Source organism: Lynx canadensis, chromosome B2 (genome assembly GCF_007474595.2).
Source record: "Lynx canadensis isolate LIC74 chromosome B2, mLynCan4.pri.v2, whole genome shotgun sequence".
In the NCBI taxonomy this organism is placed as follows: domain Eukaryota; kingdom Metazoa; phylum Chordata; class Mammalia; order Carnivora; family Felidae; genus Lynx; species Lynx canadensis.
Window position 1 is genome coordinate 111,163,459 of NC_044307.1, and position 20,295 is coordinate 111,183,753.

General features: G+C 37.5%; 1 protein-coding gene across 2 annotated transcripts in view; it reads left to right on the forward strand.

Moving 5' to 3' along the window:
- PKIB (cAMP-dependent protein kinase inhibitor beta) overlaps window positions 1–13,702 on the forward strand; it is a 104,566-nt gene extending 90,864 nt beyond the window's left edge. For both annotated transcript variants that reach the window (XM_030314608.1, XM_032593327.1), the window contains 2 exons: window positions 8,159–8,335; window positions 12,940–13,702. In XM_030314608.1, the coding sequence (XP_030170468.1) occupies window positions 8,167–8,335; window positions 12,940–13,007 (237 nt within the window). In that variant the 5' untranslated portion in view covers window positions 8,159–8,166 and the 3' untranslated portion in view covers window positions 13,008–13,702. The remainder of the gene's footprint in view (window positions 1–8,158; window positions 8,336–12,939) is intronic.
- The last annotated feature ends 6,593 nt before the right edge of the window (window positions 13,703–20,295 follow it).

The window sequence follows — 20,295 nt, forward strand, 5'->3', positions numbered from 1 at the left end:
CAATTGATGTTACCCACACCTGCAAGGCATTGTATTTACCACTAATCTATGTCCTGCCCACAAAGCTACTTTATTGTTAATGTAATATAATTCATTTTAATATTTGATTAAATGAATTTTCAGGCTTTATTAAGAATATTAGTAGTTAAAAGCACCTTCACTGGCTGTGTTTGCCTGCCCATAATTTATAGGTATCAGCTATGAATTAAATATTTATTGAACTTAATAGGCAACTGTGTGCCAGTCCACATACTAGGCAGAAGGATACAAAGACATTTCTACTGTGACCATGTTGGTCAGATTAACTTCCCTTTTTCTCCTTCCTACTGATGTCATCAAAAGTCACTTGACAGTTTAAAACCACTGTCTCATTAAAAAAGGAACTGACTTCTTAGGACTTGCGTTTAAAACCCCCCTGCACAGACAGGTTGTGTTCACTCTGAGATGGGACTGGTGCAAGCAAACCATATAATCCTCAAAATTATTTCATTTTCTTGGTAGTGCAAATTCAGCTTGAAGAATCTTTGTGCCTTTATTGAAATCTAGGAAGACTTTGTGTCCAAAAATAGTTGGAAAAAGGCAAAGATGAGAAGTGGATGATCTGAGAGCAGTCTCTCATTAGAATTTTCTAGCCCTTTCTCTGGGACCCCACTCAGTGCATTCTTACCCCATCTTCTCTTTTGGAACTAACCACTACCTCCTCTGTGCATTTGGGGGAGCTGCCTGGCACTGAGCCTCTCCAGGTCTCCAGCTGAAGCAGGGGAAGTCCTTACTGTGGCAAATCCCAGTTACTAGCACAGCGCTCTGAACAGAGTCGTTGTTAAATAAGTACTTTTGAATAGAATCCAAATACTTTCTTAAGTAGGCTCTGCCACCTTAATGAAGTAAGAACACACTGGTATTTGAGTCCCTCAGTTAGAAAGGAAAATGTGAAAAGTAAATGAGAATGGAGGAATACAGGCAGGGTTTCAGGTAAAGTGGGGGAAAAAATGAAAATGGTTCCTTGTAATTCAAGCTAAGTGCTCTCAATTCTAATCTCTCAGAAAGATAGAAATAAAAAGGTGAGAAGCAAAAAGTCCAAACTATGTAAGATGTAAGATAGGAGGGATGCTGTGCTACAGGTTATAACCATTTAGAATTACATTCACCTAAAGGAGAACTGAAAATATCACTGCGTGTCCCGGATACCACCTATCTGGCATAATATACACACACGCATGCACGCACGCAAGCACCCGCCCACGCACGCGCCCATGCACACGCAACCCAAGATAATGTACTAATAATTAGGGACGTCTGTTTCAAAGCAACAGAACAGTACTGTCTGAACTTAGAAAAGACTTTGACACAAACTGGCTGTGTTAATGTTAATGTTGTTAATGTTAATGATGTTAATGCATCACTTCAGTGTCTGGGTCCGCATCACTTCAGTGTCTGGGTCCGCATCACTTAAGTTTACAGGTCCTTTGGGGAAGCTGCAAGGGTAGGAGTAGGCCTATGGCAAACTAACTCCGTAGAGTCTTTAATGGAGGGTGTGTTTGGGGTAAGTTTTTTCTAGAGTAGAATGACCAGTTAAATGTGACCCTTGCACTCAAGGGTGTTGCGTGGTTATTGCAGTTATTTTTTTTATCTTTATCCACATCAGTCCATATTATTGTCCTAAATGACCCTATCTTAGTTTAACGATGTAATTGTGCCAGACAGGTATTCAGATTTGTTCATTACTTTACCTAGGAGATTATAGAAAAATCAATATGGCTTTATATTTAGAATTTTATAGGTCTAAGTTGTCAAAAATTATGCATGGTAAAAATAGCTTTCATGCATCTACCAATATATGTTGAAGGGTCTGTTTATATCATTATCAGGCAAGAATCTAAGCATGAGAAACAATATGTGTCAATAGACAAGAGGTAGAATTTCCTCTGGCTTAGACTTGAGGCACAGAAACTCCAAAAATGGAGAAATTAAAAAAATAAAAAATAAAAATCTCTAAGTTAAAAACATAATTTTTATACAGGTATACATTTCATGTAAGCTCTATTTACCCTAAAATTGTCTTGATACTTAGGTAAATAGATGTGCTAGGATTCCCATTTTTCGAGGTGTATACTTTTGCTTTATTTCCAAAGAGTAGGATTTGAGGTCAAGAAAGGTACTGAAAAGATCAGAATATGTTTGACCTCACCATTCTGGGGGTTCCTCTTTGTAGTGTGGGGGCCTAGCACAGGGCCAGACACTTAATTATTCAGTGGAAGCGGTTTCTGTTGGTCCACATTGAGATGCAATTGTTACAGTTCTCTCACCTCATTTGGAAGAAGTGTTTATGTTCCAAAATAAAATCTTGCAAAATAATAGCTGTAGGCAGAGAACTGAAGAAACCTAGCATAAGGTATTAAGATACTGAACGCTGGAGAGAGCCAGATGAGGAATTTGCTAATCAACTGAGAACAGTGTATGTCTCTCTCTATTTCATCCTCTCTTTTGACCAGGAAAAACAATGACTTTCCAAAGTACATGTTCTTCCTTGTTACTTTCAGTGTTTTTTGAGATACCCTGACTCATACTCCCAGAGAACTCATTTCTCCCAGAGAACTCATTTAGTGTGTGAGAAGTTTATTTCAAGTCTTACATGCAGAATGAGTAGTAGTTTCACTGTGGGAGATGAAGAGAGTGATATGGATCCACAGATTTAGAAAAAAGGTAATGACCTTGCAGTCTTGGCTTCAAGTAAGGAAACTTAAGGAAAAGAATGAGTGTGAGCTAAGAGGGTAGATCATCTCAGTTGGGAGAGAAAGAAGTTGCAAAAACTTTTGTTTATAGAATCTTTTCTTTAAATGTTTATTTATTTATTTATTTTTGAGAGAGAGCACAAGTGAGGGAGGGACAGAAAGAGAGGGGGACAGAGGATCAGAAGCAGGCTCCGTACTGACAGCAGCAAGCCCGATGCAGGGTTCGAACTCATGAACTGTGAGATCATGACCTGAGCTGAAGTCAGATGCTCAACCAACTGAACTACCCAGGTGCTCCTGTTTATAGAAACTTAAAAAAAAAGTGTTTTTACATTTATTTATTTTTAGAGAAAGGGACAGAGAGAAAGCAGAGGAGGGAAGAGAAGGAGAGAGAGAATCCCAAGCAGGCATTGCACTATCAGAGCAGAGCCCAACATGGGGCTCACACCCATGAACTGTGAGATCATGACTTAAGCCAAAACCAAGAGTCAGACACTTAATTGACTGAGCCACCCAGGTGTTCCAAACTTTTGTTTATTATTACGCTTGTAACATACATTCTGTTCTTAGCAGGCTCTTCTAAGCCCATTGGGAGCTGGCTAGTGATTTTGTATATACATCAAAATTTTGTATATGCTTCATTTAACTTGGACATCTTTGTTCTCTTCAGTTGTGCTGGTGTTGAATTTTCAATATTGTGGAGACTGCAGAGATGTTGGCATGTGTGTGTATCTATGACTGTTTAATGGTCTTTTGGTCAGGCATCCTGAAAATTGTGTATTTTCAACAGAGATGCATGCTGGGGGCATGCAGGGACTTCTGGGAAATCTTCAAATGTCCAAATGGGTTCAGCTCTGTAAGCACTCACAGCTGACAAAGCAGCACTCTTCCAGATTTCCTCTACTAATTCTGTAGAAGAAAAAGAGGAAGAGTTGTTGCCTTAGTTAGCAAACATACACGTAATTAGCTTTTTAAGCCTGGAAATTTTTTAAAAATTATTTTTAATGTTTATTTTTGAGAGAGAGAGAGAGACAAAGCACGAGTGGGGGAGGGGCAAAGAGAGAGAGACACACACAGAATGCAAAGCATAAGCCCAGAAATTTAAAAGAATTTGGAAGTTAATCTCTCTTCCGTGTTTATTAGCAGTGTTTCCTCATCTTTCTATAGGTTATATATTTTTTAAACATCACAAAGCATTTGAAGAGACCAGTTGTCTCTACTTTATATATAATGTTGACAAAGAAAGAATTAACTGAAAATTAAAACAGACATTTATGTGGGCAGTTAAAATTGCAGTTTGGGAGCCATAGATTGAGATAGAAACCCAAATTGTGTTCCAAGGAGGACAAAGAGTGGGGCAAGGTTATATAAAGGTGGAAGGTTAGGAATGTAGTTTTCATTTAGATCCTCTGCAAAACAGGAATTGAAATTAGGTTAACTGGGATTGGTTGTGAATGCAAATGCATGGTTGAAGCTTGTTAAACCCAACTGGCTCCTTTAGAAGTGAAGACCACAGAAGATCCAATTGTCACGGTGAGGGGGGAAGTTCAGTCTAGGCTGAGGGCTTGCGGATAGCTTAAAAGTTCAAAAAGTTCATAGTTTCTCTGCTGAGGACGTGCATAAATTCCTCCTCCCTTATGGCTTACTGGCTGTATTTAAAAAAAAAATTTTTTTAAATTTATTTGAGAGAGAGGGAGAGAGAGAAAGATTTAGCAAGTGGAGGAAGGGCAGAGAGAGAAGGAAAGAGAGAGAGGATCCCAAGCAGGCTCCACATGGAGCCTGACTTGGGGCTCAAACTCACTAATCATGAGATCATGAACTGAGCCAAAATCAAGAGTTGGATGGTCAAGTGACTGAGCCACCCAGCACCCATCCTGGCCCTACTTTAAAGGAAACTTTCTTAGCCAAGCTTGCTTGCTTGCTCCATTTTGAAATCTTTTACTATATATATAATCATCCCTCTAAAAGAAAAATCAGGCATATGTAATCAATGTTGCAGAGGACAATAACAACAGACAGGTAAGATGGCTGTTTGGTACAGGAAGAGGCTTACACTTCAAGATACACTATTTTTGGTTAAATTATCAAAATATCACTTTTAGCACCTTTCTGTGCTAGAATATCTGTATATTTATAATTTTTCCAGGTGAATGTATTTCATTTATTTTAAATCACAACAATAATCTATGCTCATTGTACAAGTTTATATATGTAAGGAAGTACCAAAAAATGATTAATATTCTCCTTGTTCTCTCTTACACTCCCCACTAGCATTTTTTATTCTTTTTATGAAATTGAGATCATATTATATTCATTACTTTTCCCCCACACACTGTAAATATTACTTTTGAATTTTGCTTTATTTCACAGTGTCAAGGATGCATCTCCATAGGTGGATCTAACTGGATTTAGCACATTCTTTCTAATCACTGTATAACGTTCCATAATATTATATACATAGTTTATTCAGCCATTCTTCCCTTAGGGACTTTCAGGTTATTTCCAATGCTGCAGGCAATGTCTTTGCTAGAGGATTAAAAGAGCCCAGTTGAGAATCACACTGTGGATTCCAATGTTCCTTCCAGCCAGCAGCCTCTAAGTCACCGACACCTTCTGTCAGGAAGATGAGATGACTCTTCACTGTAGAAAGCTACGTCTCCCTGTAGTCCTGTGGGTCCAGGCTGGGTGAACTGTCTGTTTTGTGCTGGAGCATGACATCCTGGTCACTCAGCATCAGCGTCGGTGGCCGGCTCTGAAAGGAAGATGGTAGTAGGAAGAGGGAGAGCTGGGAAATGACCAAGTAAAGCTCCGGGGTAAAGCAGCCTATTGTTGTCTGGCTTTCCTACACATCCAGTTCTGATTTTTACCTTAAAATGGTAGTTAATGAGTAAAATCTTGACAGACTTTTAGATAGTTTTTTGATCTTGTTTTCTAACACTAACCGACAAAAAAGGACTAATTTAGAAAGCCTGTGTCTGAAATAATAATATAAAGGCAAAAGCAAAATAGCAGCCAAAAGCAAGGAAACCTTGAAATAAACCCAGAGCCTAGAATTTCTTCATTTGATGGAAGTTCACCTTTTAGAAATTCTTTTTCAATATACAAATTCTAATTCAATAGGTCTTTAACATAGACTGTCTTACTAAAGAAGTTCACTCACTTCATTTAACATAAAATATATCATATTTAAGTATTTTAAATAGCATATCTTAATATTTTTATATGTGTTGTTATCTTTAAGATTTTGGACTGTCAGGCCAGTAATGATCAAGGTGTTCAGAGCTGCTCTTCCAAACTTACCATAGCTAACTTCTTTGTGTGACACAGGACAATGCTCCACAGAAATACACCATTGATCGTGGCCATGGCTTTCGATGTGCTGTTAATTGGCTGAAGACAGAGTGGAAGCTGGCAAACGGGGTCTTTTTCCAAACTTGGTGTGAGACACTTCTCACAAGCTCTAGAGAAGAGATCTGTAATTGACATTCATGTAACATGGAGGGGTGGGGCGTGGGGGTCTCACAAGATAACCATTCAAAGCCAGAAAGGAACACCTATGAAAAGATGAGGAATCTGTCCCTCTCCCTCCCTCCCTTCCTCTCTCTCTCTCTCACACACACATATGTAAGTATGTGTGTATGTATATATATGTGTATTTATATATATGATATTTTCCCTATTTAAAAAGTAATCAAGGGCAGAATCAAAAGTAGCTATTGTATGACTGTCTGCATGTCACAGAGATTTGGAAAGATAATTTTGTGGCGATCCATGTCATCTTGCCTTCAGAGTGAACTGAAACTGGATTTGCATTCTTGGGTGCTACATGAGCAGCTTTGTGACTTTAAATAAATCACATCCACGGTTTTCACATCCACGTAGTGAGTGAGGGTTATTCCTTACTATGTCAAAGGATTATTGGGAGACTTAAAATGAGACAATAGATATGAAAATGTTTATGTTGTATTGCATACATTCTGGTTTCCCTCTTAGGAAGTTCAAGAGGACTTCCAGTAGGAAGATGTTTCTTTGTAGGATTAAAAGGATACATAGAAGGGCAGTGGAGTGAATAAAACTTTGTGAGATGTGAACAATGGTGCCAATAACCAGACATAATTTTAGAATTATCAAGAGTTTCTATATCCTTTATCTCATTAGTTCTTAACAAAAATCTTGTGTACCAGTTAGGCTGATTTTTTTTATATCCATTGTGCAGAGGAGGAACCTTGACTCTGAAATTAAATGAATTAGCCAATATCACCTGCAAGCCTATAATGGAGTGAAGTTCTTTTTGACTAATAGTTCAGTGCTTTTTATATTAATCTATGTTGTCTGTCAATGCCAGACAGTTGGCAAATACTAAACAGAAGTCTAATTGATTCAAAGGATGATTATCTCCATCCCTTGGTTGATACTCAGCACATTCTGTGGTATGCATGTATACCAATGCATCAAAGAGGAAAAAGAGGGTGCAAAGTCCCTTTGAGAGTGCAAGTCCCCTAAAAACAGGAAAGTATGTTATTCCTTTGTGTTCTCAGTGCCCAACTGAGAGCCTAGTACTTAATAGGTTCTCAATAAATGCTTGCTGCCGCTTCTGTTGCTTTTGAGATACTATTCAGTGTTGACTTCTTAGGAAAGATTCATTAGAAAACATCATATTAAAGAGGGTTAGTTTTAGAATAAACAGAATCTGCTACCTCCTTCCCTCCCTGTACAGTAAATGATTTCCTAAGAATTCTTTCATAGGTACAATTATTAGAAAGATAAAGGATGCTTAGGAAAGCATGAGTAATTACCATTTCCACTTAAATGCAAGAAAGGTAATACAGGTTCTACTCTCCTAAACATGAACATGAGGCTTTTGAAAATTAGGTCTTTGACTAGAACTGGCAGAAATACACAGCTGTCACTAGGGGAAAAATGCCTTTGAGATAAAGTGGAACTTCTCATATTTAAAGAGTAGGAGCATAGTGTGTTTTGTTTGATCCATACAAATTATAGTAATTTAGTTTCAGCCTGAACAAGCACCACAAACAAAAACTGGCAGGCAGGGTCTCTATAGGAGTGGCCAAGCAAGTCAGTTTTCATTTCCTTCCAAGCCCTAGTTTGGCTGATCCATCCACAGAAAAACAGAACAAAAGCCAGAGATTACTGCACCCTAAAGCATCCAAGTGGCTTATTCGGCTCAGGGTGTATTTATAGCAACCTGGCTCACACTGAGAACTTCCTTCTCTATTCAGCGAATGTGCTAATGTGCAAATGGAAGCTTCAGGACCATAACAGTAGACGTAGATGCAGGGTGTGATCAATGAGTAGATTCTCCAGCCTGTTGTGATTTTGATCTAGCCATGCCTTTCAACCACCACTGTGAACATTTACCTCAAAATAGGCTCATCCTCCTCTTCATGTGCACATTCTATTTGTAGATGTTGCTATGAGGACAGATTCATCGAAAATGACTGATGTGGAGCCTGTGGTCAACAATTTTGCATCTTCAGCAAGGACAGGCCGCCGGAATGCGGTGCCAGACATCCAGGGCTCAGCGGGGACAAGTGGAATCTCGGAGTTGCCCCTCAGACTGGAGGCCCTCTCCATGGAGGAAGGTAACACACAAATTCTCTTCAAAACAGTAGCACTCTCTTCTTAGTCCTTTCCTCTGGAACAGTCTCTCTTTTAACTAGTCATAAGTGCTCTTTTTTTCTGTGCCTTTTTTCACAAGTGCCTACTAAAATCTCTCAGTGTTTGTTTAAGGCTAAGTACATTTTTTAGGCTTTCTGAAAGTGGACAGTTTTACCTTTTTGTCTCGATGTGTATGTGGAAGCTGAACATTTATTTATTCATTGAACGTGTATAGCCATGCACAGTGCTAGTAATTGGGAATCAGAGGTGAACAGATATAATCCCCTCAACAAACTTACAACATTTATCTAGAAACACTCAGAAATGAAATAGTTTTCTTTCTGTCATCCATTGGCAAACCACTTTGGCAGGTTCTATTTCACTGTAGTATTCTCAAGTCCTTCTGTTTCTCACATCTAAGAAGAAGTTTATTATCAGTTAAAGATGAAATCTTTAAGGTGAGTATTTGTATAAAAGGTGATTGTTCTTCAGTGGAAAAAGTTGAATTAAGGAAAAAAGGGAGCTGTCAAACTAATGAAGGGAAATCTCGGGTCTTTCACCCCATTCTTACATACATCTCATACAGCTTCCAGAGCTTAGTCTTCTGGAAATAAATATAATGATACTCTCAGTGAAGTTTTAAAGGAGTCTTTTTATTTAAAAATATTTGTAGAGGTTAAAGAAAAAAGTGTTACCAGAATACCTGTGCTTTGTGCCCCATGTTAGACGTCAAGGTAGACTTTAGTATGTGTACAGAAATTTATGCTCGCTGGCAATGAGGCAAGAGAAAGGTAGAAGTTTGTGCATATCTACACTATTCATGCAAGTCCCAGAAGAGGGCTCTTGGTCCTTTGCTTCAGGAGATTATTTGCTACCTGGTAAAGTTACAAATGTTCCTGGTTTGATCCCTATGAAATAAGTAAATCTTGGTTTGGCCAGGGACACCTCATCTTTTCCCAGAGGTCATTGCATTTCTCTTATGAGATACTACAAGTAGTAGTAAAAAAAGTATATATACACACACACAAACTATTATAAGATGGGAAATTGGAAAGAAGGAAAATAAATAAAAATGTGTGTAATCATTTCGGCCTTTTAAGTTTGAAAATGGAATATGGTTATTAGAACATAATGTTGCTGTTGAAGGGCCATCCTCAACTAGAGAGGGAGAGAAGCTAAGTTGCTTATTAGTATAATGGGCCTAATTAGAGTTTACGTACCCTAACTGCATACACACAAAACCTTAATGCTTACTGATGTTACCTGGTTAACTCTTTGTAGGAGAGTGAGTAGTTTTCACCATTTTACTTCCGTCGCTAGAGAGACCATTATCAGAAACAATATAGTTACTATTTTTATATTGTTAAAGAGCAAAAATTTCAGCTTAGTAAATTTGAAGATCTAATGACTTTATTAAGTGATTCATGAATCAGACAGCATCCTATCCAGCAAGTAGAGGGGAGCTCTGAGGAGTTGTACACAATGGAAGGTTTTTATAAGAAGGAAGGTGAGGCAAGGAAGTTATTAGCAAAAGAAAATAAGGATTGTTCTAAGTAAGGTCACATTCCCTTAGAGGGAAAGGAAAGGGGGTTATTAGGTGGATTAGTAGGTGGTTAAGTGGTTTCCCTCAGATCTATCCTCTTTGATTTTTGTTGTTGTTGTTGTTGATAAATATTTTTAGGTGGGAAAAATTCTAGGCTCACAAATGTCTTGCATCCTGCATGAAACTAACCTGTCTGAAATTTGCCCAGTTCACACTTTGTCTTAATCTATCTCTTATAAATTAATAACTGTGATAGGGAGGACAATGATGCCTGATAACATATGAGCAAGTAGGGACAGAGGGCGGCAGCTGTAAATGTCACAAAGGGCCTTTCCTTAAACTCCCTCTATCACTGTTCATTTGATCCATTGTTCAATTTAGTGCCCACTGAGTGCTAAGCACCATTCTAAAAACTAGCAGCATATGGGTGAATAAGACAGACATAAAGTCTTGCTGTCCTGGATGATATCTACAATGGGAGAGTTAGGTTATAAACAAATAAATATATGTCAACAGTATCCGTTCTATCAGAGAATTAAATAGGATGTTGTGGTAGAGTTACTGTGGTTTTAGATTGAGAAATTAGGACAGCCCTCACTGAAATCTGAATGACAATGATGTGTTTTGAATCACAACTGAAGGAAGCAGCAGGCACCAAAGATCAGAGGTAAGAGCTGTCTTTGCAGAAGGAGCAGCCAGTAAAAAGCCCTTAGAATGGACATGCCTCCAAATCCTCTTTGTTCCTCTGATCCTCACCATACCACCCCTCTGTTTCAAGATTACGAGTAGCATTGTGTCTGATGAAATCAGCAGTCCATTCTTAGTTTCCATCCTACATGATCTCTTGGAAGTTTTGTCATGATGCACCGTCCCTTTCTTCCCCTTAAGACTTTTCTTCTCTTGGCTTCTTGGACATTCCGTTCTCCTGGTTTTCTTCCTGCTTCACTGGCTGTTCCTCTCCTGCTGTTGTTTCTTTCTCTCTCTGATCTCTTAATGAATTACATGGTACCAGAACTCAGTGGTTTCTTGTTTGCTTGTTTGTTTTTGGTTTTGTTTTTTACATTGTCTCTATCAACATTCCCTCCTCTTGAGATACTGTCCGATTTCACTGGGACGATATCATTTTCCTGATAGCTCATGGATTTATTTTCTCCAGTTAGAAGCTCCACTGACTTCACACTCATAAATCCATCTGCCTATTTGACCCCTGCTTTGGCTATCTAAGAGGGATCTCAAACTTAATGGATAATAAAGCGGAGTCCAGATATTCTCCCTGATACCTGTTCTTCCTGCCTCTTCCCCGTCTTGGTGAATGGCAGTTTCACACTTCCAGTTGCCAGAGTCAAAATCTTGGAATCATCCTTGTCTCCCCTCTTTCTCTCAACTGTGTATCTAATCTATCAGCAATAATTGTCAGTTCTACTTTCAGATTTGTTCAGCTAGCTGCCATTTTTCACCCAAAAGATCTGGTCTCTTGGTATCCCTCTGACGCCATCTTCTGTTCTTTTTTCTCTGTATTATCCTGCCTGCAGTTCCTTCCTGCACATTGATAGCTTTGACTCTAACTTTCCCTCTGCTTAGAATGCTCTCTCCCTGCCATTGGCATAGCTCACCCCTTACCGTTTCAGGTCTTTACTTGCATGGCCCTTCTCCCCAGCTAACCTTAGCTAAAATCACAACCTCCATGCCCCAAGACTTCTTGAAAACTCCTATTCTCCTCCATAGCACTTCTCCTCCATAACAGTTAGGACTATTCTCCTCCATAGCACTTAGGACTCCTCACATACCATACATTTTACTTATTTTGTTTATTCCCCATATCCCTCACTAGAAGTCTCCTGAGAGCTGGAATATTTTTTTTTTTCACTGCTTGGTATATTATACATGTTTAATAATATATTTCCTGAATAAAAATTGAAGAACTGAATAGAATCCATCATATTGAACTTCAAAGATGCCAGTGATGATTTTGGCAAGAGTATTAGGGAGGCAGAAGAGACTTAATAGCTTTCATTTAAAATGGAGACCTCAAGAGATGATACGTTTTAAAGGATAAAAGACAAGATAGTATGTGGAAAATTTTCAGTTAAAAGAAGGCCTTTGTTAGTTCGAAGTTGGTGGTGATGTGAGGACATGAGGAGTCAGGAGAAAGGGAAAGTCAGGTGAAATGGAGGCGGGAGATGATTGTTAGAGTCAGCTTGCTGATGAGGCAGAAATGGAGAGGGTCCCAGATCTTGAAGGAATAGACTTGGATAGTCTGAGCAGCACCACGGCCAGCTCCAGGATTGTGCGGTGAGGTGTGGTTGGTTGCACAGGGCCCTGGGTTCAGAAGAGATTTGCACTTGCTGTTGCTGTCTTGAAGTTTTCCATATGTTTTGGAGACGGGGTGCTACATTCCCACTTTGCACTGGGCTCCAATAAGTTATGTAACCAGTCCTGAGGAACACATTTTCCATTGTAATAAGAGGAAGGGTAGAAGGAATAAGTACAGACTACGGGGTTTTAGAAATTTGGTGGTTGAGGGAGCTTTTACCTGAAGATTTTGATTTTTTTTTTTCTTTTCTGCAAAGTAGTGAGATCATCTCCTAAGAGCAAAGGAGATAGAAACTGTGAGGAAGTTGGAGAGAGTGTGATGAACTTTAGGGAGATCATTAAGGGGGTTGGGCTATGGAGCCACTTGACCCGGTCCAAACTGTGTTTCTGTCACTTACTAGCTCTGTGACTGAACAAGTTACTTAACCTGTTTGTATTTCAATAGACTAATCTATAAATGGAGATTGTGATAATACCTAGGAGACTGCCTCGCATGTAATAATTCTGGAGAATAGGAGGGAAAGGTAACTAGGAGAATGTTGATTCCCAAACCTATCCATATTTCTTTTCTTTGTATAGTTTCCATATCTAGATTGAGGGCAAAGCCTCTCCTAATAAAGGAGAGAATTATTAGGATGCATAAAGGAAGTACTAATGGTTTCATTCCACTATAGTATAAAATATATTTCACTATATTCTATAAATGAACGGAATTATTTATTTATTTTTTAGATGTAAAAAAGAAAGATGAAGAAACAACACAATGCCAATTGGAAAAGCCCCCAAAAGAAGAAAAATGAAGGCTCATAAACTATCAAAAGTGCTGAATTTCTGTAAACTGAAAGACTTAGTGGCCCTGCTTTCCTGAGATGTTTGATCTGGTAGTAACTATGGTAACATTACAGCCCTAAGCAACACGTGTGTATTAGATAATTTTGTTGTGAAGCTACTCACTTGGAATGCAACCACAATGTCCAATGTAGGCTACTAAAAGGCATATTACTTCCAAATTGCACCCAAGGAAAAGGTTAAGAATGTATGGTCACTTATATACATATCATTATCTATAAACCCAACAAAATCCACTGTTCTCTTTTGGATTTACTTAGCCAGATGTATTTTTAATTCTGTTTTTATGGTAATGGGCAAACCATTTTCTTAGTAAATATAAAACAAACACCATTCATTTAAAACTATGGAATTTGTAGGGCAATATTTTTTTTTTTTTGGATGAGAAGGAATAATAGTCAAAAACACATAGAGAACATTTGTTTTTAAAGCAAAAATGCACTATTTTTCCCCAAACCCTAAAATGATTTGGAAAAATTGCAAAACTTTGACAACTTAAATATCTTTAGGATATTTTTGTTTGATGTATTTTGCTTCTAGTCTACGCATACTGTGATTTTTCTTATAGACTCTTAAAATACAAAATTTGTGACAAATTGTTTATATGGAACATGCCTATTAAAATGAATTTCACTATCTTCCTTAACTTTGGTGTATGTGTGTGCATATGTTTTTCTTTAATAAGACTTATTCAAAACACTTTACTAGTTGCTTTATACTGTCTTTTCCTTTCTTAGGGCTTATGTGTATTGTGACTTGTTTCTGAAATGATTTCCTCAGGAATGCAGACCATCATTTTTATATCTTCCCTAAAGTAACTAACATGACACAAATATTTAGTGAATGTTGTAGGTAGAAATAGCAAAATACTTGCTTTTAATATATATTTAAGTATATATTTTAAAAGGAACAAAAGCAAAACCAAAGTTGTAGTAAATTTTATTAGACATTTTAGAAAAATAGTAAAATTCTGAATTTTTAGAAAATGGACTAATGAATTTATTTTAATTTTCAGATATATATGCATGCAGTTATATTTTATTTGATTGTTGACTTAGGCCATGTCTGTATACAGTAATCAAATAAACTCTTCACTGCTCAAGAAACTTGTTCTTGATACAAGTCTTCTTAATTTTATCTTCTAAAGTATACCAACTGAAAAATGGTGACACACTTTAGAGGAGGAAGTTAATAAACTTTGCAACATAAATCACCTCCTACTTATTATTTCATTGGCGAAGCCTAACTTCATATCTTATATATACCAAAGGGGTAGATTGCAAAGAACCTGATTGTTTTAAATTCTCAAATATAATTTTTTTAGGTAAAATAATCAAAAGTAATATCTTAGGTGTAGCACTAATTTATTTTTTTTAACTTTTTAAAAAATTATTTTTTAATGTTTATTTTTGGGAGAGACAGCACGAGCAGTGGAGGCGCAGAGAGGGAGGGGGACACAGAATCCTAAGCAGCTCCAGGCTCTGAGCTGTCAGCACAGAGACCAGCACGGGGCTTGAACTCACAAGCTATGAGATGATGACCTGAGCCAAAGTCGGACGCTTCACTGACTGAGCCACCCAGACACCCCTAGCACTAATTTAATTTTCAATTAAATGTATTACACTAAAATTGTATTTCAGGAAGTTATTGATGACATGATATTGTATAAACAGTATAAAGAGTATTAGAGGAGAACAGTGATTTTTAACTTGCAGGGTAATGACAATTTTACCTCCTGAGGACATTTGTCAATGTCTGGAGACATTTGTGACGGCCACAACTAGGCTGGGGACCGGGGAAAGAAAGCGCTGCTGGCTTCTAGTGGACAGAAGCTAAGGATGCTGCTAGGCTGCCAAATATCCTGCAGTCCCGGGAGTGGACCCTCACGGTGGGTGGACCCTCACAGCAAAGGATTATCTGGCTATGCATGTCAGTAGTGTAGAACTTGAGGAACCCTGGAGCAGAGTTAAACTGTTAAGCACAAGGATTTTTTTTAAAAATTAATCACTAGTACTTTATTGTCTACAAATTTTCAGAACATTCCTACTGTCCAAATGTTTAGTATTTGTACTATAATTTCCTTTTTCGATCTGTGTGAATGAGCTATATACATTGTATTATGTATAAAAACACGATGGCAAACATCAAACTGAGTCTTCATTGCTCCCCTGTTCTTTTAAATTTATGAAGGCTCACTTTCTGAAATAATTATTGTTTTGGTCCCTCATTCTATTTTTTTAAAGTTTTTATTTAAATTCCATTAGTTGGGGTGCCTGGGTGGCTCAGTCGGTTGGCTAAGCGTCCAACTTCTGCTCAGGTCATGATCTTGAGGTTTGTGGGTTCAAGCCCCACATCAGGCTCTGTGCTAACAGCTCAGAGCATGGAGCCTGTTTCAGATTCTGTATCTCCTGCTCTCTCTGCCCCTCCCACGCTATGTTTCTCTCTCTCTCTCTCTCTCTCTCTCTGTCTCTCTCTCTCTCAATTAAACTTAAATAAATAAATTCCAGTTAACATACAGTGTAATATTAGTTTCAGGTATATAATACAGTGATTCAACTCTGCCATACAATACCCAATGTTTATCACAGCAAGTGCCTTCCTTAATCCCTACCACTTTTTTCACCCATTCTCCATCCACCTCCTTTCTGGTAAACATCAGTTTGTTCCCATAGTCAAGTGTTTCTTGGTTTGCCTCTGTCTCTCTTTTTTTCCTGTTGCTTATTTGTTTTGTTTCTTAAATCCCACGTATGAGTGAAATTGTATGGTATTTATCTTTACCTGACTTATTTTGCTTCACATAATATTCTCCAGCTCCATCCGTGTCATTGCAAATGGTAAGGTCTCATTCATTTTTGTGGCTGCGTAATATTCCATTGTGTGTGTGTGTGTGTGTGTGTGTGTGTGTGTATACATATATATACCACATCTTCTTTATCCATCAGTCAATGGACACTTAGGCTGTTTCCATAATTTGGCTATTATAGATAATGTTGTTATAAACATCAGGGTGCATGTATCCTGAATTAGTGTTTTTATATTTAAGTAAATACCCAGGAGTGTGACTACTGGGTCATAGGGTAGTTCCATTTTTAACTTTTTGTGGAGACTCCACACTGTTTTCCACAGTGGCTGCACCAGTTTGCATTTCCACCAACAGTGTAAGAGGGTTCCCCTGTCTCTACATCCTTGCCAACACCTGTTGTTTCTTGTGTTGTTGATTTTAGCCATTCTGACAGGTATGAGGTGATATCTCAATGTAGTTTTGATTTGTATTTCCCTGGGACGATCAGTGATGTTGAGCATCTTTTCATGTCTGTTGGCCATGTGTATGTCTTCTTTGGAAAAATGTCTATTCATGTCTTCTTCCCATTTTTAAATTGGTTGGTGGGTTTTGTAAGCATGTGGATTTTGGATATGTATGACCTGAATTTGAGTAGCTCTCCTACTCACTAGCTACATGATCTTGGGAAATTTACATCATTTCCAAGTCTCAGCTTTATCCTCTGTACAGTGATATTAAGAATAGTACATACTTTATAGGGTTAGTGGAAGTAATAAATGAGCTATATGTAAAACACTTGGTGAATGCCTGGTAAAGAATACTTATTCAATAAATATTGACTATCATCATCATCATTTTTATTCCAGATGCTTTTGCCATTATTTTCTGGTGGTGGAGGTTGTGGGCAGCTGAGTTTGTTAATTTGGCTATCTCTGCCTTTCTGTGTGCTTTCACAAACATCCCTAGTTCTTGGTGCTGGGAGAAGACATTATAATGGAAATTGACAATTCATAGTAATTACCACATTAGTGCCAATTCAGTCACACTAATAAGCTGCTGACAGGTGATGAACATTACCCTTTAACAATGAGTCACCTCACTAGTGTTTTATGACAGTTACTGCAACAAAACAGAATTTCGAGTACTTAAATGAGTAATGTGTTCCATGAAAATGTAAAAGAAAAAAAATTAACAACTCTTGGGTCACAGTATTATATGGTATTTATCTCTCATTTAGGATTAGGAGACCAGAAACGAAGCCATGTCCCTTTCACTACTTCTGGCAATGACATACATTCCAAATGTATATCTTAAACCACTTATTCATCACAAGGCACACAGAAATGTTCCATTATATACATATTTATAAGTATTATATGTTACAGGAGGTATCAGGCTTGTTGAATATTTACTAATGAAAGGATTTTTTTCTAAGATAAAATCCAGACAAAGGGGAATGAGAGGTCAATTGTAGTTTAAAGACAAAATTGAAATAGCCTACCAACTTTTCAAAAAAAAAAATCAGGCTCTTTTGGAGGAATCTTTGCTTATTGTCAATGACAGTGTCAACAAAACTATCTAGTTGGGCTCATTAAAGAAAGTCTCGAAGCCCATTTTTGCCATTGTCTATATATAAGCCACTTGGCTTAGTCAGTAGCTAAATAATAATTATTTTTGTCAGATAAACCAGGACAAAAGGGAATAATAAAGCTATTAAGCAGTTATTTGGAAACTTGACTATTCAAAGGAAGAGAAAGCAGAATAAAAAACAATTTTGCTCCTTGTGCCAAGAGATATTTTTGTAATTTGGGCTGGAAAGGTGGGAACCATCTTAGACTGTGATTTACCACAGAGCAAGGCATCCTACTTCCAAGAGGAAATGGTGCGTTTGCTTCAATTTCTCTAGCTTAGGTGGTTTTGACCAGTTTGGGAGGTGATGGTTGTAGAGAGAGAAAGGGGGAGAGGGAGAGACAGGAAGAGTTACAAAGCACACTAGCCTGTTGTCTTATCTGTAAAAACTGACACCTCAAATTCAAATTACAGTTCTACTGTTTGCTGTCAGGACTTTTGAAGCACTCTCTGTGCTTCAATATATAAAATGATGAATTATGAGAATTAAATGAGTGAATACTAGTAAATTGCTAAGGAAAGTGTCTGGAACATAGAGAAGCTATTATTATTTTTTATTTTTATCGTCATCATTACTATTAATTGCTTGAGCATAAAGAGTGGCAGACTTTAAGGTGAATGTCTGTTCTTTTCTATGTCATTTGCTAAAGTACATTTTCCTCCTATTCCTTTGCTCTCTTTTCTTCCTGTGAGCAGCACGTCTTTAGCTAAAACTAGGACTGATTAACCAGAGTGGATTCCATTTTTTCCAGAGTTATTGATGTTAATTCTTATTGAACATGGAGAATCTGAAGCTGTTTAAAAGTGGAAACATTGGCTCAAGCAAAAGGCTGGAAAGGTATTGTTGCTCCTTGTTAAAATTCTAGGGAGGATTTCTTATTGAGCACATACCAATAGGAATAATGATAATAATATGTATACATAATAATGATAATAGTAATAATAATTATATAGTCATACTTTGAGTGACTGGTGATTACTAAGTACCATAGTAGATCCCTCTGAAGTTTCATAATAATAATCATACAAAATAGTTGCTAATGTTTCTCATTTTGCAGATGAAGAAAATGGATTCAGGGAGTACCTTTGGGAATTCACACAAGTAAGAAAGTGTGAAAGTGTGAAAGGCAAGAGTGACCCAGGATGAGGCTCTCAGAGTCAGGATGTGACTGCCTCTCTTGCACCAAAAGATCCTCTGCTCAAAACAGAATTCCACTCAGGATTCCTAAAAAATTTTTAAAAAGTTGTATATAGAGAGAATAGCACATAAGCCCTCATGAGGCATTTATGCCTTAGCAGAAGGAATTTTATTTATTTGCTTGGCATTTATTTATTCACTCCCTCCTTTATTCATTTATATTTTACCTTATCACAAAAAAGATTTTATATGACAAGTGCAATTGCCATTTAATTTGCCATTCGCTTGCAGGACTCTAAGGAATGGAAAATAGTGAGGCACCTGTGGCTCTTTGGGGAGGGAAGTAGTGCCCTGGAAATGATGCAAAGTGGGGACAGGCTGAACTGAAGAGAGAGGCACCACACCCAAACTTGACGCATTTCACATTTGTCCTGGGGCTGCCTATAACTGGAAAGGGCACACTGATATTCTGTGGGAATCACAAAAATGATCTGTCATGAACTGTGAATATCTTAAAGGTAGGGCCTCACAGGCAAGTGAAATGATCTCCTTTGTTCCATGTAGGTATGTTTCAGAGGCTGAATAATATCTGGCAGCACTGATGGCAGAGGAGTCCCTGAAGCCCTGGACAGGCATCACTACAGAGGCCTCGGGGAACAATTCTTCTCAGAGTAAGATGAGAAAAAAAAGTCTTGCCCCACCTTTGAGTGTATGGAATTTACTTTTAGAGCTCTTGGAAGGATTTCGCGGTGATTTAGAGACATTAGACATTCGAATATTCCAGTTTTATAATTACATTTGCACTTAAATTGGATTTCTATTCGTGTAAAAAAAATTCACTTTTAAAATATTTCTTCATTTGATATTATAAAGACTGTGGAGAACAATAGAAAAAATAAGGGGATATCAGTCAATAGATGTGAATTTGGTTTCAGAATTTTGACCTAAATTCAACCTAAATTGTATTCCTTTGGGTAAATTTTTTTTACATGCAACATTTGCTCAAAATCGACACTAGGTGGTGCTGGCATCACGTTTCTTACTGATTTCACTTCTGTCACATTTAATGTTTTCCTAAGGTTTCCAACTTGTTTTGTTTTGATTTGTTTGTTTCAGCAATTATGCTATGTGTGTGTTCAGGATTATTGCAAAAACAAATAAAACAACAGCAGAAAACAAAAATAACTATTTCAAACAATTTTTCTGAGACAGTTTAGAAAGGAAATTATGGGTTTAAGAAAATGTGCTAATCTCTGATTATTGAATTTTTAGGATATCTGTGTTCTTAGATACCAAAAGAGGGTGCTCTAATACATCTTAAAAATACACTTCTTAGAAATACAAAGGCTACAACTTTTTCTTCCATGCAACAAAGAGTTCTTTTTTCTGTATAACAGGGGCAACTTTCTTTTTTTTTTTAATTTAAGATGGTTATGCACAAATGTCTTATTCATTAAAATCAAGTTAAAAACAGTTCTGAATTCTCTACAGTCTTAGATTAGAATTGGCCTTTGATGTTTTTAAAGTTAAAAGTGCTATTTTCAATTGTGACTTTGAGACTTTGAAAAGCCCCTGGCAGCTTGAGCGCAAGTAAATGGTATATGAATGTGTGGCTTTATTCTCGATTTAATTAAAAATACCTTCTATCACTTCAGAGTTTCCCCTCCACTTAGGAGGAAGATGAGTCTCA